At 36.6% G+C, this 22,776-nt stretch overlaps 1 protein-coding gene across 1 annotated transcript in view; it reads left to right on the forward strand.

Moving 5' to 3' along the window:
• The window catches only part of PIK3C2G (phosphatidylinositol-4-phosphate 3-kinase catalytic subunit type 2 gamma), a 268,815-nt gene that overhangs the window by 22,584 nt on the left and 223,455 nt on the right, over positions 1–22,776 (forward strand). The window contains exons 3-5 of the mRNA XM_014451731.2: positions 1,445–1,527; positions 3,053–3,210; positions 10,107–10,221. Of these exons, the coding sequence (XP_014307217.1) occupies positions 1,445–1,527; positions 3,053–3,210; positions 10,107–10,221 (356 nt within the window). The remainder of the gene's footprint in view (positions 1–1,444; positions 1,528–3,052; positions 3,211–10,106; positions 10,222–22,776) is intronic.

A 22,776-nucleotide genomic window follows, 5' to 3' on the forward strand; every position in this document is an offset into this window, starting at 1 on the left:
TGAAAGTCAATGAATTTTAGGAACTTCTACTATTGATCGTGGCAATGTACCAAGTACTCAGCTTTCCCTTACCACCGAAAGCAGCTGTGAAGTTAGACAAACTCTTTGAATTTTAGGTATTGAACAACAGGCAGTATAGGACATCAATACTTGAGAAAAGGGAAAATGTTGAATGATCAAAAAGGCAGGGAAGAAGAAATAGAAAAACAAAATAAAATAGAAGAAACAAATATCAGCATGGCAATCTTAAATCCAAAAATATCTATAGATATACTAAGTATGAATAGGCTAAGCATTCCAAATAAAAGGGAGAAACTTGACAAGCTAGATAAAAAAGACTTTACTACTGTCTACAAGAGACAATCTTAAGAAACAAAGGTAGAGATAGGTTGAAAGTAAAAGAAATAAAAAGACAACACTCAAACAGCAAAAGAAAGTTGGTGTGGTTATTAATATCAGAAAAAGTACAAAGCAATGCAGAGCATTATTAGAGAAAACAAAAGGTCATTTCATAATGATAAAAGGAATGATAACAGGGTCAATCAGGAAGACATAATTCATTTAGATGTATATGTACCTGACTAGATTCAAAACACATAAGGCAAAAAGGATTTCTTTTAATGTTAATAGTATGCACACCCTAAGACTGAGCCATTTATAACTTGATTCACAAGAAATGAAACACAACCATATAAATATTTGCATATAAAAATTAAGGTTTTTTTTACAATACTCTAAAACTTAACCCAAATGTCCATCAACTGAAAGATAGATAAACAAATCGTGGAATATTCATGCACTAGTATGCCACTAATCTATAATAATAAAAGCATAATATGCTAATTAGACTAGACATCCATTCAGATGACCTTTTGGACAAAGCCGGAGCTGAAAGGAAAGTCCCAGTCCCTGGTGCCTGCTGGCGGCCAGAGGGAAGCCTGGGTCCTGGGTGCCAGAGGGAAGCCAGTGCTGTCAGCCAGGGGAAGGAAGGCCTACTCTTGCATGAATTTCGTGCATTGGGCCTCTAGTCAACAATAAAAAAGATGAACTATTGATATGTGAGACAATATAGATACATTAAAAACGATACGTCATTTAATTGAAAGAAGCCAGAAACAAAAGAGGACATACACCTAATCAGTGGTAATAGAAATCTGAATAACTATAGTTTCCAAGTAGATGCCCAGATTGACAGAAAGAGATCTGGGGAAACTTTCTAAAGTAATGAAAATGTTCTACATTTTGATTGGAATACTGATGTTACAGTTATATACATCCCTCAGAACTTAAATTATATAATTTTCTATATGTATTACTTCATTTAAAAATCTAAAAAAATAAAAAGTAAAACAGTAGAAATCTTTAAAATAAGATTAAAAAGGTAGAGTTGAATTAATCTTTTCCCCACACCAAACTATATAAATTTAACAATTTTTATTTTAAGATGACAGGTTGTTCCATTCAGCTAATTGAAGTACCTGAAGGCAGTAATATGACTCTGGCCTCCTTTTGTGACAAAGTAAAAAAGTAAGTATTGTTATTTCATTAAAATTTAAAATTTCTATACCTGCATAAATTTTTCTATTTAATATTACTAAACTGATTAACTTGGCATATAAAATGTTCTGTAATCTTTAGTACAATGAAAAGTAGAAAGTTATGACAAATTGAATCATTACTCAACTTCTGGCATTATTTTTGTTGTCTACAGTCAAATAAATTTTCTCTTGTGGAAAGCTTTATTGATGATGTAAAATTAAGGAGTTCCCGTCTTTGTCTATCTTGCCATGGAAGTCCAGTCTTATCATCAGCAGGGCCAGAATTAAGGCCATTGCCCATAATTTCTGTTTCATGTTAACGTCCAGTCCAGTCCAATATCTGGCTTAGTCTGTACTCCCAGCTGCAGTCCGCTGTGTGGGGGGTCCACACTGCCATGGGCCATGCAGCTGCTTAAGGCCACATGGCTATGCAAACAGATGGGCACGTGACGTGACAGAGCAAGAGAGCGAGAGGGAACAAGTTGCACACGAGAGAGAAAGCTCATTTCTCTGTGGATTTTAACTTTCCAAGATTTTGTGCACTTCTGATGGGGTCCACCCCCTAACCCAGCCATTGTTCCCCAGGCTAGACTGACAGGCAAGCACCTTCCCTACATCATCCCAACTTCCTTGCTCAGGTGCCCATCTCCCCTTTTGTTTGATCCCTTCCCCTAGTGATCTGCAGGGAATGGATGGGTGGTTTCCTGGGGAGTGTGAGGCTGTAGCCTTCTGGTGAAGCTGCCCAGATGACCACGCTTATAATGTTGGGTTTCCCCTTTACTCTCTTCCTATAATTACTATTAACTAGCTAATTACAATGTTAAAAGCACAGAAAGCAAAACCATGGTTAAGTGAGGACCACTATAGATATACATATTCTTAGTTGTGCAATGAGACTGGTCAAATAACTTGCCTCTGACTATAAAACTACTAAATGGAAGAGCAGGATTAAACTCAAGGATTCTGGCTCCAAGGAGAAGCTATTGTTCAAATCTCTGGCTCATTTGAGCAAAAAGTAATTGTTCAGAATTCAATTATTTATGTAAAATTCAAAGGTGTGTAAAATCCAAAAATTTAAGAAAAGTGGACAGCCCCAAATGGCATTTACCAATTTGATAAATAAGAGAATTTGTTTACCAAATTATGATATTAAGATGAGTGATTTCTAGCTTCAAAAAAGTTAGACATAAACAAAAACCAAAGCAAAGAGTTCAGGCTTCAGAAGCAATGATAATAAAGCAAGGAATCATTATATAAAGAGTGAATTTTTATGTTTTATGAATGGCAATGTATTCTTAATTGCTTCACATAAGGTGCTTGTGAAAGAGCTTCAACAACAGTCCTCTAGGGTTGTTTCTGGTATAATTGTAATTTTTACCAATCTGGCCTAGTTCATAGCACTGTGTCACAAATCAGTTGCTTTTTGTTTTCATATTTCTTATCTTCTATAGAAAACTCTGCATGATGTTTCTTATAATATTATCCTAAGTAATTTTTTCACCTATGTTTTTCAGAATCAGAGAAACATATCATGCAGCTGACATTAATTCCAATTCGGGGAAGATCTGGAGCACTGCTACAGCATTTCCATACCAACTCTTTTCTAATACTAAGTTTAGTATAAATATTTTTATTGGTGACTCAACACAACTACTTCATTTTATGCCACATGGTAAGCAACCTTGCAAATAAGCATAAAAATCTACATAAAGCTGGAATAAGCTGCATAGCCTTGAGTCCACTAGTGAAAATCATTAAGTGCAGCATTATTAGGTAGTATTTTGCCCTGAAGTGAAGTATGAGGAAAACAACTAGAAACGTTTTGTTAACATTTGTTTAGCTATTGTGTTGAAGACCTCTCTTCACATAGCTCAGTCTAGGACACCTTATTTTCCTTCTATAAAATAATGGCAAGTATAGTAAATTTTTAGCATATTACAAACCAATTTTAAAGAGAGTCTAGATATATATGAATGAAAATGCATTAGAAATGACTATTTAATTAAAATATAAATAAATTGTGAGGAAGACTATACATTGATACATAGAACTATATTAGCTCTGTACAGCCCAACATAATCACTGAATCAAATTGACTCAAAGTCTCTTGGAATGGATCCTAAGGATCTGTATTTCATTAAATTCACCAGATAATTCTTATTTCTCTAAAGTTTTAGAATGTCTGTAGAGTGGTCTACTATATTATTTCACTTATAGTCAACTATTTTGCAAAACAATATTAATTATTTGAACAAAATGTAGTTGCTACTAAGTTTCTATATATCAAATATTGTTTCTTGACAAATAATGACCCAAGAAATATTTTTTCATTGATTATTTTACTTTTATTCTTTTGCTTTTTCTTTCTTACTCCACTCAAGGCTCTGAGTACAGGTGACTACAAATATAACAATATGTTCAAATATTAATAGGACCATCTGGTTTGAAACTAACAGAAACCAACTTCTACTGGCTTTGGCAGAAAAAAATAAGCATTTTTAAAGAATAGAGGGATTTATTACAGAATTTAAGAGTAGGAGTTCAGCAAAAATTTGATAATATACAGATAAACAAGCAGTCTAAAATTTCTGTATGCCTCTCACCTCATTTCCTCTCTGTATAATTGCCTTTCACGTTTCTCTTTCTTTTCCAGAACATATGTAAAGCCAAGCTCTCAAGCTTAAATGCTATTTGGCCAGCTACCTAAAGAAATTTCAGTCTCTCCATTGGACCCAATTCCATATTTATAAAAGCAGGATTCTGATTGCACAGCCAAAATCAATGGTTCTGCTACTTGATCCAATCAGAGTGGCTAGGGTCATGTTGGCTTCAGTTACTGCAGAAAGGGAATAATTGTGAACTAGGGAGACCAATGTTCTTCTTCCAATTTACAATATTTAATTTCTAACATTCCCTCCCCCCTCCCCCCACCCCATGCATCCAAGATATCTCTTTGTTGAGCAAGCCACAGCTCATTTTTTACTTTTATTTTAATTTTAAACATTTTTAAAAATATCTTTTTTATTGATTTGAGAGAGAAAGGGAGAGGGAGAGAGAAACATTGATTGATTACCACCCTTACCCTGACCAGGAATTGAACTTGTGACCCTTTGACCCTTCTGTGCATGGGAGGATGCTCCAACCAACCTAGCCACACCAGCCAAGTCCATTTTTTATTTTTATGAAAAGTTTCAGTAAAGTGATTAGGTCATTGTGTTTACTGTTACACATGTATAACCATAAAGAGGATGTCTGTGTCCTCAAGAATATTAAAAGTATTTATAAGAAAAAGGAGGAAAAGAAGGAAGGGATGAAGTAGAGAAGAAAGGAGGAGAAAGAAGACATTCATTAAAATATGCAGTGTAGCCAGCCTATGCCATTCTCTTTCTATTTACACTTGAAGGGGGACAGGTACTGTGACTTAACTGACAATAAAAAAATAAACAAGAAAAGACAAGGCTTATTTACTTTGCATAAAAGTTACTCAGTAATAATTTACCTGCTGAATACCCAGAGGTAAAGGTTTTTATACTCATTTAATGTAAAAGTGTTTGGGATGAATGAAGGGGAACTTTAGAGTTTTAATAGAAAAGTATGGAGAGTTATATTGCTTTCTTATACTAATAGATAGGCAGTCTGTCTCCTTCCTGCTTCCTGAAATTTGCAGGAAACTAGCTCAGAATGAAAAACAGTAGCTTAAGGAATCTATTTTTCCCTGCGTTAGTCAGATAAGAAAAGTTCAAATAATATTTCAAATGTCTTCACTTTAAAATAATCTTGGTGGCTAAAACTGTGTGGGAGAGGAAGAAATTTTCCTCTACCCTTCTAGGATTTTTTGCTGGTCTAATAATAAAATCAATGTAAAAGATTAATAAGAAAAAGTGACCAAATTTAATGACATGTACATATGGGACCTCCAAATACATGAGAGTCAGAGACCCCCACATACATGATACTGAAACAAAAATGTGAGATTTGAGTCGAGTTCACTGTCTCAAGAAATTGAAGAATGAAGTCATGGACAAAAACAGTTAACAAAGGCAAAGTTTATTGAGAGCAGCCAGTCCTGGGAAAGGTGCAGCTGGGGTTCCAGGAGCAGGACAGTGTCCAGAGCTTCCGTTCCATGTTACAGTAGGGTGTTAACGTCTATTAGTCCATGTATAGAGTCCCACATGGCCACAAGCCACATGAGCGCAAGGGACGTGTTCCCTTGCCACAGGAATGTCAGGAATCCACTGAGTTTAGGGAGGAGAGAGAGCCCATGAGAGGAAGTGGGCACTTTTTAATTTAGGGCAGTGGTTCTCAACCTTCCTAAAGCCGCAACCCTTTAATACAGCTCCTCATGTTGTGGTGACCCCCAATTTCATTGTTACAAATTGAACATAATTAAAGCATAGTGATTAATCACAAAAACAATATGTAATTATATGTGTGTTTTCCGATGGTCTTAGGCGACCCCTGTGAAAGGGTTGTTCGACCCTAAAGGGGTTGCGACCAAATGTGTAGAACCGCTGATTTAGGGGGTGGATGCAGTCTTGCTAGCTCCTGATTGGTTCTTTTAAAGAATTCTGCCTTAGCAACATCCTTGGGATTGCTTTATATGCCTATTGCTTTGTGATTGGTTATCTGAAATCTGCCTGTTTTAGCAATAATCTATACATTTTAAAGTTTGTCTTTTAAAGTTTTTATCATGTGTGTGCCCTTCTTTCCATGCCCAGCTGGGTTGTGTTAGTAATTTCACCTAACTGGGTTCCCAAGTTTTACTTCCTCGTCCCCCACAGGGTCCCCATTCCTGACTACCTAGCTTCCCTCTATCTCCTCAATAAGTTCAGAGACAGAAAGTTAAAATGAGGTATATATGGTATTCTGAGCTAAGGATGAGGTAAGGTACTTGGGGCTTCAGAGGAGAGGAAGGTCTTTCACAGGACAATAAAGCCAGTAGATGAAGAGTTAATATGGTTGCCCTATCATATACATAGGTCATCAAAAGTTTTACGTGGCCCAAATCTAACTCTCATTATGGACAAGGCCCAAATTTAAATGATTTTAGGGGAGATAAAAGTTTCTCATGAGCCCACAGGGTCTGGATTGCCTTCAGCTCAAAATAATCCACATGCCAAAGTAGTACATCTTGGGGAGGCTTGTTCTGAACCCCTTCAACTGCGATCCCTTCACAACTTTATATTAGTGGCTTACTAGTAATACAGATGTTCTGTAAAGAACAAAAGTCTGAATAGTGTATTGTTGATGTAAGAAACATCCAAATGTGTAGATAATTTTTATAAGTTTATTTGAGCCAAACTGACAGCAATTGCAGGGAAACAAAAATCTCAATGGAATGAGAAAAAGCTTTTGAGAATGACAGTCTTGCAACTTATTTTATACATCTGAATCAAAGGAGAGTTAGATCAGAATGTTAACTTAAAATTCAAAAGCCAAAATGAGAGACAATAATGTTTTAAGGGTGGGAAAAAAGTAGGTTTACACAGTTGTGAGTACACAAAACACAGTTTATTCTTGTACTATTATTTTATAATTATTGCAGTATTTTTTCCATATAAACAACTGTAGCCACAACCTGTGTTTGGGATCAAAGAAAGGTAATTTGAGAAACAGATTCAGAAAGAGTAGTGGGCTGATTGCAGTATGAAGGAAGGGAGCTTTTCTGAGGAAAGGAATAATTACAAGAAAAAGAAGAATTTCTATTGCTACTGTGAATCTGGGTTACTCTTGAACTTTATAGGAGCGGCTACTGGTTCTATCTGCAGATAGAGAGTCCATAGTCATCAGTCCTTGTGGTCAGAATGTCTGCTGTTCTGATGGCTTTACCAAAAATTGCTTGCAAAACAATCTTGGTGTTAGCCTAATTTCAAGGTCTGGCCCAGCCCAAACAGTTCAACCTTTCAAGAAGCAAAACATGCAAGGCACTTCTGGAGTGTCATTTCAGGATCTATTTTGAAATGGCCCCACTTAATTTCAATTTTCACGGGGGCGGGGATGGGGTGGGGGGGATATGCGATATGTAAAAAAGAGAGCCTTTAATTGATGGAACTGGAGCCCAGTGTAGGAGAGATAACAGTGAAGAAGTAAGATTTAGTAAAAGGTAGTGATACTTTACATCTCAAAAAGGTGTAAAGGAATAGAGGGGAAGGCATAAAAATTATAGTTAAGGTGTAGAGTACTATAATTAAAGAATCTCAAATGGGCCTTAGCCTTTCCAATATGGTCAACAGATTGAGAAGAATTGCATGGAGTGGGAGTCTACAAGAAGTGGGAAAAGGATTCTATTAGCTGCCAAAATGAAGGTACAGGTATAAAATCTACTTTTAAAAAGCCATAATTCTTGTTGGCTTACAAAATGGATGAGAAGTTTAACTCACATACTTAATGGTTGGCTGCATAAAGAAAGGTGATAATTCAGGTTTAGATATACCAAACTTGAAGTAATAATAAAACATCCAGAGTAACATGAATCTGGTACTAAGAGATATCAAAGCAAAGAATAGGAGAGGAATAATAGCTGGAAACTGGGTTATGAAGTCTTTGATGTAAGTGAAAGATGATTGTAGTGGAAGTAAGAAATTCATGCATGCCCGGTGTAGCACAGGGATGCAGTCCTGGAAATGGAAGTGAAGTTAATTAAAGTGAACTGCTGTCTTTGAAGATGTTTTCCTGTGTCATAGACTGGCTAATGCTCTCCCTACTAGTCAAAGCCCTTATAGTCATGTTTTGCCTGGGGCCATAACTTTTTCTAGCTTCAGTTCATACTATTTCAGTCAATACTCCCAAAAGGCAGTATGTTTAAGATATTCTCTCCCATGTCAAAGCATTTCCACAATCCATAATTCCCTGGTTATCTCTATCATTTGTTTGTCTAACCATTTCTTTAATAATGTCTTAATCTACCATAAAAATGTATTATATTAAAATCAATCATTATATCCTTTCTTTTTTTCGTTGTGACAGGTCCAGCAGTATAATTTGCACAGTAGCCAGTTTTTTCCTTACAAACTCAAAGTTGTGACAGTAAAAGAAATCACAGCAAAGTAAACATATAATTGCTAACAAAACACTACTCAGAGGAATGCAATTGAGTGTTTGCAATAGGCTGTTCAAGTTCTCACTGGCTAAAGTTCATTAGTACTATAGCCTATTGATTGAGACCATAAGGTCACATTCAAAGCATGGAAGTGACATAGCTAGATATTGATGATAGATAGATAGAGATAGGTAGAGATACAGATATAGATACAGATACAGATAAGTACAGATACAGATATCCGATATATGATATAGATATATGATAGAGAAAGAGATAGAGGTAGATACCTATAAATATCTACCCCATCGGTGCACAATCGGAGCCAGGGAGGGATGCGGGAGGTTGGCCAGCTGCAGAGGGACTGCTGGAGGGCTCCAGGGTATGTCTGGCCCGTCTTGTTCAGTCCTGATGACCAGACCCCAGCAGCAAGCTAACCTACCGGTTGGAGTATCTGCCCCCTGAGGGTCAGTACACATCATAGTGAGCAGTTGAGCAGCCTTAGCATATCATTAGCATATTATGCTTTGATTGGTTGAATGGCTGATTGGCCGACTGGACACAGCATATTAGGCTTTTATTATATAGGATATGTATAATTTTCAACTATTATCATTTATGACAAGATGTGAGCCCCATACTATTTATCACTTATAGTTAGAAACATATTTCATAGACATATATTGTAACATGCAGTATGGTTGTGGCCACTATTAAATGGCATATGCATGTAAAAGCTTAGGGGGGAGATTATGGAATATAGATATAAGAAAACAAAAGCCTTTAAATTGTAGTATGCTTACACTTTGAGTTCCAGAAAAGGTGGAGAAGGAAAATACATGTTCATTAAGGTTATTATAATGTTGTTCAAAGCAGAACCTTGAGTAGCTCCAACTTGGGAAAGGAAGAAAAATCAGCTTTAGAGAGTTAGAATCATTAAGAATCGTAATGGAGCCTGACAGGCATGGTTCAGTTTGAGTGTAGACCTATGAACCAGGAGGTCACAGTTCGATTCCTGGCCAGGGTTGCAGGTTCAATCCCCGCTGTGAGGCATGCAGGAGGCAGCCAATCAATGATCCCCCTCCTCATTTATGTTTATATCTCTCTCTCCCTCTCCCTTCCTCTCTGAAATCAATAAAAATAAAAAATAAAAGAATTGGACTTGACAGATTTAATTTAGACTCTTGGAGTGCCACTTATCACTATGTGATCTTATTGGGATCTCTGAAGTCCCTAAGGGTAGTCACAGTAGAATATTTTTATGCACACCTACAATGTACCAAAGATTTTGATATCAGGAATGAGATACCTTGCTCTGTTATATACTATGAAGATAGACTAATCAAACAAAATATAATTTTTTCAAAAACATCTTCACATCAAACTAAACTAATAAATCTCATTTTAATGTTTCTTGATGGAACTAGACAGTTCCATCATAATTTGTATATCATTTTTTGTGTTTATAAGCTTTTTCTTAGCCAATATATGATAAGCTAATTAACTGTATTATTCACCTTTGTTTTTAGCTAATTATCTTGTCAAAGACCTAATTGCAGAAATTCTGCATTTTTGGACAAATGACCAGTTATTCCACAAAGATTATCTTCTAAGTATATGTGGCTATGAAGAATTTTTACAGAAGTAAGTATCTGATTAAAGTAAATTTTGATCATTGTTATAAGCTATGTTAAGCAGCGCTGACTTTTTTTTCCCTTTAATCAGACTTTGTACAGCACTACTCTCTCTTAATCAGAATAATTAAATCAATTTTTTTACTCTTTAAGGTGAATTTAAAATTTTATAAATCATATTCACAGTCTAACTCTTGGTTTTAGTTTGTATTTTGTGTGCTTTTGGCAACATTTATTTAATTGACCTGTGACTAGGGTGACCACCCATCTCAGCTTTTCTAGGACTTAGTGGGTTCCCAGAACATGAGACTTTGAGGTTTGACATCAAGAAAACCCTGAGCAAACCAAGTCACCTAATCTATAATAAGCTTATTAGCACTTGTCACCATTTTAAAAATAAATTATTTTGTAATAAATAATTTTAAAATTTAGAATAATATTAGAGTGTTGATTAAATACTGATTTTTAAAACTATTTTATTATTTTTTATTTTGTGAGAGAAACACATTGATTGGTTGCCTCCTGCATGCCCCTGACTCCAGGGCCCACGCCAGGGAGGAGCCTGAAATTAAAGTACATGCCCTTGATGGGAATCAAACCTGGGACCCTTTGGTCCACAGGCCTATCCTCTATCCACTGAGTAAAACTGGCTAGGGTTAAATACTGATTTTTTAAAATCACATAGGGTTTGAGTATGAGTATATTAAGACTTGACTTGGGGTGGTGAACATACAACACAGTGTACAAATAATGTTCTTTAGAAATGTGCACCTGAAACTTGTATAATTTTGTTAGCCAGTGTTACCCCAATAAATTCAACTTAAAAAATCTGAGTGATTTAGATATTAGAAAGAATAATAATGAACATCCTGCTTATTAAAATAAATTATATCAATACATACATAGGCTGATATACTCATATAGTAAACATATCCTTCAATTTCCATTAGAGAATAAATTACTATAATTAATCTATATTAATATCATCAACTTTCTTATTTTAATAAAACCCAGGTAAATAAATTTTTCCAAGTAATATTTCCAAAAAATAGTAAGTTTTATAATAGTTTCTTTATTCTTTATTCAGGAAGCTTTTAAAACAACAAGTAAAGCCTGTTCTCATGTATGTCAAATGCAAATACTTATTTGGTAGAAAAAATCACCTTCTCTTAATGTGTCACAATAACTATTGTCATAAAATACCTTGAAGACAAACCTTGAAAATAATATATATATTTGCCTAAGTAATTGTTCGACCATTCAACCGGTACACTGACCACCAGAGGGCAGATGCTCAATGCACAGGCATGGCAACATGGAACAGACTGATGAATCTCAGAAGGAAGAGGGGAAGGGTAGGGTGGGAATAGATTAACCAAAGATCTTATATGCATGCTAGAGGCCCAGTGCACAGATTCGTGCACTGGTGAGGTCCCTCGGCCTGGCTTGTGTGGATCGGGTGGAAACTGGCAGTCTGACATACCCCAAAGGGTCCCAGATTGTGAGAGGGTGCAGGCAAGGCCAAGAGACCCCACCAGTGCATGAATCCATGCACCAGGCCTCTAGTACAACTATAAGAAAGAAAATATTCATCTGATGGTATTGCATAGTCATTCTAAGCAGGAAAGAAATAAAGAATAAAATGTTTAATAGGGTAGATTGCTCTTTGTGTTTCTATGAGTATCCAAATATTGACAACACTCAGTGATTAAATTGCTCCTTCCATCAACATATTTTTGACAGTGTCCAATGAGCAAGAAGAAACACTTCAGTAACACAATCTTATACTGAGTACTCATTAAAATTCACCTTCTGAATGTACATCTCCAAATGTAAATCTGGCTGATGTCAAACATTTGATGTAAAAAACAAGAAATTTTATTAAATATACTTATTTAATATCATCAGTAGGAAGCATTATTCCAAAAGCAAAAGAATTGAAGAATAGAAATTTGGAAAAGTCTAATGTGGAGAACATTTATAATGGACCTTGACTTAATTACTGTTTTAAAGGATAAGTCATCCATAAATAGATAGCTCAATTGTTGACTGCTGAAAATGTTGTTCATATCATTCTACTCTTTTTTTCCTTGCTAATATGAACATAATAGATTTCTAAACTGTTTTCATTGTCATTTATTTCTATTAAAAATTCATTTACCTGGGTTTTATTAAAATAGGAATGTTGCCAAGTATTAGTTTAGATTAATTATAGTCATTTATTCCCTAATGGAAATTTAAAGATATGTATATATCTAGGACTTGCTTACTATTTGAGAACAACAGCCTATATATACTGATTTTAATAAGTAGAATATCCATTAATATTTTTTTAGTATCTAATTTTTCAGACTTTTTAGTTTATTCTGGAATGTGGATAAGAGCTATCTTATAATATATATGGGTTGAGGGGAAATCTAATGGAGAGAAAAGGATAGAAGGCACAGAACAGGTCAATGGTGAATCATATTCCATGAGGAAATAACAGAGGATGGTATCAAGAAGTCAGATGAAGGGGTTAGAAAAACCAATAGGTGTTCAGGTGAATATGAATTTTAAATTTTTAATACCTTGAGAGATAACTTTGCTTTTGGAAAACTGGAACTCTGATAAAAGTAGGGATGCTTAAGGAAGTGGCATGGAGATGACAATATTAGTAATTAATAATAATAATAATAACAATAACAGAATCTACTTCACTGCTGAAAGCTTTTTATGAGCTAGAATTTTCATATTTAGCACCATTCATTCTTAGATAAGAAAAGCATGATTATTCACACTTTAAAGATAGGAAAATTGAGGTTAAGAGAAATTAAATGACTTACTAAATGTTATAAAATTTGGAAGCAACAGTCAGGATAGCATGGGTTTATTTGGGTCTGAAGCCTACAGTCTTTCCAGTCTATAGCAAAGCCTCCAATCATGTCAAATGCTAACTTGAAAACAAAAGTCACCCCAATATATGTTTCATTGGGGATAATGATCATATATTTGTGCATTAAACATGGGTTTGTAATTCAACATATAGCATTTAGGTCAAACACAAGAAAAAAACAACTTACAGAACACTCATTTTCTGACATTTAATTTAAAAAAAAATCTATAATCAGGAAATGTTTAGAAATAGTTTGACCCAAATGAAGGTAAATTATAATCACTAAAAGTGGACTCTAAATGTCATTTACAGTTTCTGATTAAACAAAAATTAATTTGTTTTTGGAATTTTGAGACTGTTTAAGCAAATAAATAGTATCAAACAAATTCTATCCTCTATTGATAATGCTACTCCCTATCACAGTTGCTTTGCAGAAATGAGAAGCCGTTTTGAGGAGGCAAAGTGAAACTAAACATACAGGGACTGGGACCTTGTCGGAGGAATAAAAACTGGGAACCCAACTAGGTGGAGTTACTAAGACATCCCAATGGGGCTGGGAAGGAAGGGCAAGCAAAAGAGACATAAGCTTCAAAATTTATGAATGTTGCTAAGACAGGCAGCTTGCAGATAACCAATACAATACAATGAGGCATATACTGTAACTAATCCAAAGAATGTTATTAAGGCTGAATGTGCCGAGCCAGCTCAGCCAAGGGTTCCACAAGCCTAAGTGAGGGTGGTGAAGGATAGAGAAATGACAGACAAAGAGAATAAGCTGGGTCTAGGTGGATCTTCCTGTGCCTGGCTGAGGCCACAGAGAGATCCAGAGGCAAGCTGAGCCTTTATTTTATAGCCAGAGGTAAACAAGGTAGTGGTCACCATAGTTACAATGTTCTCCTGAGTTTCACTTGCTTTGGCAGCACTTGCTGCACCTCCCACAGCCCATTAGCTACCCAGATAAGATCTAGGGAGCATCATAAGGTCAAGCTTAATTATGCTAAGGGGACTGTGCCCTCTAAGCTGGGACTTGTTTGTGGCTTTGCCAACAGGTCAGTCCAAGGCTTAACCCTATAGCCACGCCGCCCTACAGCTGAATTCTTTGAAAAGACCAATTAGGAACTAGCAAGGCTGTATCCACCCCCTAAATTAAAAGACATGTCCTTCCTCTTGCCCTCCCTCTTTACCCTGGGAACACAATGTTTCCTGATGTTCCTGTGGCGGGGGGAGCACATTTCTGTGCACATGTGGCTTATGGCCATGTGGGACTCTACACATGGACTAATATACTTTAATTCACATGATGCTCTCAATAAACTTTGCCTCCATTAACCATTTTTGTCCACAACTTCATTCTTTGATTTCGAGAGACAATGAACTCGAACTCAAACATCCACATTTCGGTTTCACTTTGACTTCAGTTTATTGACCTTTTAAAAATTAAATTATTAATATATTTTTCTACTTTATAAATGGGCTTTAGAATTACTGTTTAGTAATTTTTAATTCCAAATGTAAAAATTTTATTAAGCTCTAGTAGTTTTTTTCATTTTGTATGGATTGCTTTGAGTTTCTGTACAGTGTTGGACTTAATAAATTAAAAATATATAGTTGTTAAAATATAATGAACTGAGTAGAAAGATATCTCTTTCCCACAAAAAATACTGTTACTTTTATGGAATGATGTAGAAAGATTTTTCATTTTAAGCTTTCCTTGTATTATCAGAACTATGCTTCTTCATCTGTCCTGTTTTAGAAAGAGATGCATAATATTTAGTTGCTACTTTTTGCAGTTTCTCATTTATTTTGGATTAGATCCGTTTAAATCCTTCAAATTTAAACTCCTTTGTGTCATCCAGATGGTAGAGTTTTCTTTTAAAATAGTCACAATAAAAATCTTAGAAGAATCATAGGCAGCAAAATAGCAAACATATGTTGTAGCAATATCTTTACTGATACAGCTCCTAAGGCAATGGAAACTCAGGAGAAAATAAACAAATGGGACTACATCAAAATAAAAAGTTTCTGCACAGCGAAAGAAACCATCAACAAAACAAGAAAGCCCACTGCATGGAAGAATATATTTGCCAATGTTATCTCCGATAAGGGTTTAATCTCCAACATTTTAGGGAACTCATACAACTTAACAAAAGGAAATAATCCAATAAAAAAATTGGCAAAGGACCTAAATAGACACTTTTCAAAAGAGGACATACAGAAGGCCAAGAGACATATGAAAACATGCTCAAGGTCACTAAATATCCTAGAGATGCAAAATAAATGACAATGAGGTACTGGCTCACACCTGTCAGAATGGCTATCATCAACAAATCAACAACGACAAATGCTGGCGAGGCTACAGAGAAGAAGGAACCCTCGTGCACTTCTGGTGGGAATGCAGACTGGTGCAGCCACTGTGGAAAACAGTATGGAGTTTCCTCAAAAAATTAAAAATGGAACTCTCATTTGATCCAGTAATCCCACTTCTAGGAATATATCTCAAGAAATCAGAAACACCAATCAGAAAGGATATATGCACCCCTATGTTCATAGCAGCACAATTTACAATAGCTAAGATTTGGAAACAGCCTAAGTGCCCATCAGCAGATGAATGGATTAGAAAACTGTGGTACATCTATGCTGCTGTGAAAAAACAATGAATTTTTATCATTTGCAACAGCATGGATAGAACTGGAGAGCATTATGCTAAGCAGTATAAGCCAGTCAGAGAACGATAAATATCACATGATCTCACTCATTTGTGAAATACAATGAACAACATAAACTGATGAACAAAAATAGAATCAGAGACATAGAAGCATAGAACAGACTGTCCAACCTATGAGGGAAGGTAGGGGGTGAGGTGGTAAGAAATGAACCAAAGGACTTACATGCATCATATGAGCATAACCAATGGACAAAGACAATAGGGGGGTGAGGGCATGTTCTGGTGGATGGGAGCAGCCAGGGAGAGGTCAATGGGGGAAAAAGGAGACTCATGTAGTACTTAAAAAATAAAGAATTTAAATTTTTAAAAAATCAATAAAAAATAGTCACAATAAGTAACTACTTTCTGAATCAATCAAATTAATCAAGTTTTGAGGAAGTAGCTAAACAGTTAAAATGTCAATGGTCAGTATATGTTTTACAATTTTGACAATGGTATATTTATAATGCTCTATTTTTCACTTCTTCCTTAAGTCATATTTTTCTTTCTTTTTTTTTTTTTTACTAAGTACATAAAATCTTGAAAAGGGAGCTAATATAAATAAATATGATGATGATAGGTCGGTAGGTAAATAGATATATAGGCACAACTTACACATTTATTTACATTTATATTGATTTGTTAAAACAGTGTTCTCAGACTTAAATGTGTATACTAGCCACCTGAGGAACTTGTTAAAAAACATTCTCTTTTAGTTGGTCTGGGCTGAGGCCCAAGACAAGACTACATTCCTGACAAGTTTCTGTGTGATGCTGATATTCATGGTCCTCTGTTCACATTTCAAGTAGCAAGATATTAGAGGCTATTAATGAACTAAGAATGTAGACTATGAACCAAGCTTACATGTTTGTAACATATTCCAAAAGTAAGAAAGATAACGTTCCTAGCAAGCCAATATTCATTTTGATAAATCAACTTTGATAAATCAACGAGAGTGTTATGGCAACTTATTTAACATGCATCTTAATTTAGTATCACAAAATTTTCTGTCGATTACAATATTACATTTTCTCTCTCTCTCTCTCTCTGGCTTTTGTTCTGCCTCTCCCTCTCCTGGTTAATTTTTTCTATAAGCACAGTAACAAAAATTTATATCATGTTTGCATAACTATTCTCAAAAATGAGATATTATATCAAATATAGTCTCAAAAACTGCTTTATAAACAGTTTTAAACAATGTATTATAACCAAAGAGTAAATTAAAGAATTAGAATAGAATATTCACTAATTTTTTCCTAGGCTTATGGTAGCTTAATACAAAGTTGTCAGAGATATAAAGAAAGACATGCAAAGCCAAATTAAGTCAGAATAAATTAAATAGAGAAATAACAGAAGTCATTTTGTTCATTCAAAAAATATTAACAGCTTCCTTCATGTTCTGGTCTTTAATGCCCCACATTAATTACCATGGTAGCAGTGTTCTTTTTAATTCCATTTCCCTATTTCCCATGATCTTATCCAGTAGACACTCTGCTGGGCTACTACAGAGGCATACTTGAGGGCAGGACAAATAGAGGACAACTGGACTGTTTCCTAAGGTGGCCCTGCATCCTGCATCCTGCTCTAGGAGTAACAATAACCGTACCTTCACTTGGACTTGCAACCATCTCATGAGTTTTTTTATTTATAAATATATTTATAATATAAGAAGTTTAATGCTACTTCATAATTTTATATCTTGAGACCCGGTGCATGGATTCGTGCACTGGTGAGATCCCTCTGTCTGGCCTGCGGGGATTGGGCCAAAACTGGCTCTCCAACAACCCCTGAGGGGTCCCCAATTGCGAGAGGATGGTTCTCGGGTAACGCACCCCGGAATAGGGATCCCTCCTCTCTTTTCTCAATATTATGTCACTTTCTCTCTGTATCTGTCTCACTTCTTTCATCTCACTTTACCCTAAGTTTGGCAGTAACTGACGACTTGTGGGCATTTTTCTGAAAAATGCAATTATTTAGCAAACAGGATTTACTTAGCCTGGAATCTAGCAGCTGAGGGTAGGACTCTGCTCACTGTCAGGCGCCCACCCAGGCCCTTCCACCCAGGCAGCGTGCTGTGGTGGCAGGAACCTCCTTATTCCCACTTGAGATGCTCCTTCGCCTCTTCCCCTCCCTGGAGGTTGCCTGCTGGCGCCACTGTCCGCCTGGAAGAAGAAAAGCCCAGCTGTAAGTGGTAGCAGGAAAATTTGCTGCCTCCACTGCAAATCGATATTAAATGGATGGGTTGGGGCTGCAGCCAGTAGGTACTGCACGTCTCATCATTTAGCTAATCGAGTCAAAAAGTTTCTGTTAGGGCCAGACCCACTACCTCTGCAATGGGTTAGAGGCCTGGTGGGGAGCCAGACCCAAAGTGGGGAGCCAATGGGCTAGAGGCCTGGTGCATGGATTTGTGCACAAGTGGGGTCCCTTGGCCTGGCCTTTGGGGATCGGGCCTAAACCGGCTCTCCAACATCCCCCAAGGGGTCCCATATTGCAAGAGGGCGGTTCTCGGGTGATGCACCCTGGAATCAGGCTCCCTCCTCTCTGGTTCCGGGTGTGTCACCCAAGAACCTCCGCTGCCAAGTCACCACAGCTCAGCAGCTCTTGCATGGAGCATCTGCCCCCTGGTGGTCAGTGCACATCATAGCTACCAGTCGGAAGGTCAAACCGTCAGCCGGTTGCTTAGGCTTTTATATATATAGATTATCTAGCCCATTTAGTAGGAGTGCATGGTTTTGTGTTTCTTACTCCTAACTTATGTGATTTAAGTAATTTCTTCTATCAAAAATCTTGCTGTTGGTCTACTCTGTAATTCACATTAAAAATAATTGTCCTTATCAGCTGCAATATGAAAAAATAGAATTTATTGCACTTAAAAGCTTTTGCCGAGTAAATTATGAATGTGTTGTTAGTAGTAAACCCCAAGTGAAGAATTAGAGGAACAGAATAAGCTTCCTTGAAAATCCTGCTTAGGCTTATAGTTAGGGCCAGGTTTTATGTCTTTGATTTTTAAAAATAAACAAAACAAAACTTTTCTTTACTTTTCAATTGACTTTTGTCAAAGAATGTTAGAACCCAGAAGAAGAAGGTAAAAAGGAAAACTATGCTCATTAATAATCTTCCTTTGAAATTGTCATATAAATTCTTAAACCTAAATTATGAAGACAATATCTACCTCTTTATTCATCACCAGCATTGATTTGTATGATCTGGCTGTCTACTTGTGGGTCTCTTTTCTGTCTTCTGATCCTTCATAATAGAGAAAATGTTGAATACCATTGATTATAGTGAAATAGTCCTCTTAAGGAATTAAATATAATTAGAATTTTAAAATAATCTTCTTAAGAAAACTTTTACTATTAAAAAAATGTTTTAGCTAATCCTGTGATAATTTGCATTAATTTATTCTTTAAAGATTTTATTATAAATTGAAATTGCCTTTTATTCAAAGTAAAAATAAGACTATTAATTATGAGTAAGGAAAAGGCTAGGTTTTAGTATATAAATTTTAAGATAATAGTTTATCATTGGAAGAGCAAAGTCATATAAAAGAGAAACATACCTTAATGTATTTCTTTGCTCAAAGAAGGTCTAGACCAGTGGTTCTCAATTTTCCTAATGCCACGACCCTATAATACAGTTCCTCATGTTGTGGTGACCCCCAATTTCATTGTTACAAATTGAACATAATTAAAGCATAGTGATTAATCAAAAAAACAATATGTAATTATATATGTGTTTTCTGATGGTCTTAGGCAACCCCTGTGAAAGGGTCGTTTGACCCCCAAAGGGGTCGGGACCCACAGGTTGAGAACTGCTGGTCTAGACAGTTATAACTTAGTAGATTATATTATTGAAATACTTAGGGTGTTCTGAATGTGTTGAAAATAATCAATTTGTTCAAATTAGATAAATTAAATACTTAATTTTATTGAGAAGAAAAACTACTTATCCCCCCCTCAATAATATATACAGTGGTTACAGCACATCTTAATTCGAACTAGGCACATTGCAAGTACTCAGTAGCCACAATGGTCTAGTGGTTATTATATTGGAGAGGCTAACCTTGGATCATCAAAAACAAATTCATCAGCATGGCGGTCTTGCCAAATAGAGTAATGGCAAAGTGGTGAACAGTAGTTTACACATCTTAGAAAGTGTGATGTTATTGGAGGCTCTGTATCCCTTTAAGTAACCAAAGACTTAAGTGACAATTCTGGCTTAGTAATAGTTTTTGTTATTACTAACACACAAAAAGGACTACATAGTATTTTAAACATGATGCCTGGAGAAATGATGTAGCGAATGAAATCTCTTCTGCAATATACCATATTCCTGTAACATGAATCAGTTTGTTCATAGAAGTCAACTTAATACATGGGAATTTGTCTGGCATATTAATATTTTGCTCCACTAATTAACAGTGGTTTAATGCAAAGTACACAGGAACCTTCTGGGGGAGACAGTGTTGTACACAGTGACAAGTGACCAATCACCCAATATGCATTTTTTTCTCAACTTGGCCTCAAGCTCTGTCTTGAAAAAGCTTACTACAGAATTCTGCACAATATTTGTGTGTTTTTCAGTTGTCTCTACATTCAGCAGCATTAAAACTTTCTTATATCCTCTTCCACCAAGCTAAATACATTTTTACAACCCTTTTTATTTTATATACTAGAAGCCGGTGCACAAAAATTTGTGCACTCAGGGGGTGTCCCTCAGGCCGGCCTATGACCTCTTGCAGTCTGGGACCCCTCAGAGGATGTCCACCTGCTGGCTTAGGCCTGCTCCCTGGGGGATGAGGTCCAAGCTGACAGTCAGACATCCCTCTGGCAGCCAGGCAGCCCTCAGGGGATGTCCAGTTGCCAGCGGGGAGCAGGCCTAAGCTGCAGTCAGATATCCTTAGCGCTGCTGAGGAGGCAGGAGAGGCTCCCACCACCACTGCTGTACTGGCAGCCATCAGTCTGGCTTGTGGCTGAGCAGAGCTCCCCCTGTGGGAGTGCACTGACCACCAGGGGACAGCTCTTGTATTGAGCATCTGCCCCTGGTGGTCAGTGTGTGTCATAGTGACCAGTCATTCTCAGTCGTTCTGCTGTTAGGATCAGTTTGCATATTACCCTTTTATTATATAGGATAGAGGCCTGGTGCATGGGTGGGGGCCGGCTGGTTTTCCCTGAAGGGTGTCCCAGATCAGGGTGGGGGTCCCCTGGGAGGTTTGGCCAGCCTGGGTGAGGGGCTGATGGCTGTTTTCAGGCTGGCCACACCCCCATTGGGGTGGACCCTCACCCCATGGAGGTTTGGCCAGCCTGGGTGAGGGGCTGATGGCTGTTTTCAGGCTGGCCACCATCGTCGGAAGCTCCCAGCCTCTCCTTTTTTTCTTTATTTTTTCATTGTGGGATTTATTTACCTTCTAGAATTGAAACTTGGTATCCTTGAGAGGAGCTCAGAGCCAGCCAGGGCGGGCGGGAGGAAAGCCTCCTGCTCGCTTCAACTCCATGGCCAACGCCAGCTGAAAGCAGGTATCTGGGGTTTATTTACCTTCTGTAATTGAAACTTTGTGGCTTTGAGTGGAGCTCCCAGGGCCACAGCAAGCGGGAAGCTTGGCTTCCTCCATCATTGGGGTAACCAAGCCTCCTGCTTGCTCCAGCTCCGTGGCTGCTGGCCGCCATCTTGGTTGGGTTAATTTGCATATAGTTGCTCTGATTGGCTGGTGGACGTGGCTTAAGGCGTAGCGAAGGTACGGTCAATTTGCATGTTTGTCTTTTATTAGTGTAGATTTTTTTACATTTTTGAAATTAGATGTGTCTTCTAAAACAATGCTAGTGTTTTTACTAAGATTTGTGCATGTGTGTGTGTGTGTGTGTGTGTGTGCGCGCGCGCGCACGTGTGCGCACTTTGGTTAGAGACCTGTACTGATTTCAGTGGTCTCTCCAAATCTCATTTTCCACGAGGCCTGTTATTTTTAGCTCACAATTTGCAGAACACTTCACCTCTCCTTTTATAAAAAGAAACTTGTACCACATTATAGCAGGAATGCTTGAATCTATAAATAATTTTTTAAGTGTGTTGTGTTTACTCCCAATATTTATGTTCTAATCTAGGGTCTTATTTTGTTGAAACCAGAGTCCTTTTTTGCAAAATGAGGGAGGTGGGCAAGAACAATGCTACAATTCTTCCTTTCCAGTTTTTGAGATCTCATTCCATGCAAAATTATACATGATACTCCCCTAATAAAATGATAATTATATATTTTCAAGACTGAATTCATATGTTAGAACAAAACGTAAATCTACCCACTAGCCCACCAAAATTCTCAATAAATGACCAGAAAAAAATATTAATGAAAAACATCTTGATAAAACAATAAAGGTCAATAGCATGGGGATTACAGAGTTCCCAGGTAAATGTCAAAAGATAGTTAAAATAGGAGGGGCTCGGGACACTCACTTGACAGTTTTCTAAAAAGCAGACAATTTTCTAAGGAATGATAATATTTTAAAATTAGCTTAAGGAGAAGTATAACAGTGTAATAGAACAATGAGCAGTGGGGAATGGAAAATTTTGTTTTAGGCAAATTGCACCAAATCTTTAGGGATTACAAAAGAATCCTACGAGCAAAATGAATACAAAACCCAACTAATAAATATCAATGAAAAATCTTTGATTGATAATAGAACAGAATCTATAAAACATCTTGGGAGAAAACTAACACTTTACTGAAGGGCATGAAAGAGAACCAGAGTGCATGTAGAAATATTCTTTACCTTGGAAAGAAGATTTAATATTATCAAAATGCCAACTCTTCTTATATAACTCCATAAATAAAAGATAAATCAACACAATATTAACATTTTCTCTTTAATATTGGCACACTAATTCTACAATTTTTGTTAACATAAAATTGTGCAAAAATAGATAATATATTTTCAAATGGTGGCTTTTGCTCATTTTCACACTTCAAAATATGCTGTAAAATTAAATAATTGAAG

This window comes from Myotis lucifugus, unplaced genomic scaffold (assembly GCF_000147115.1).
Source record: "Myotis lucifugus unplaced genomic scaffold, Myoluc2.0 scaffold_10, whole genome shotgun sequence".
Lineage (NCBI taxonomy): Eukaryota > Metazoa > Chordata > Mammalia > Chiroptera > Vespertilionidae > Myotis > Myotis lucifugus.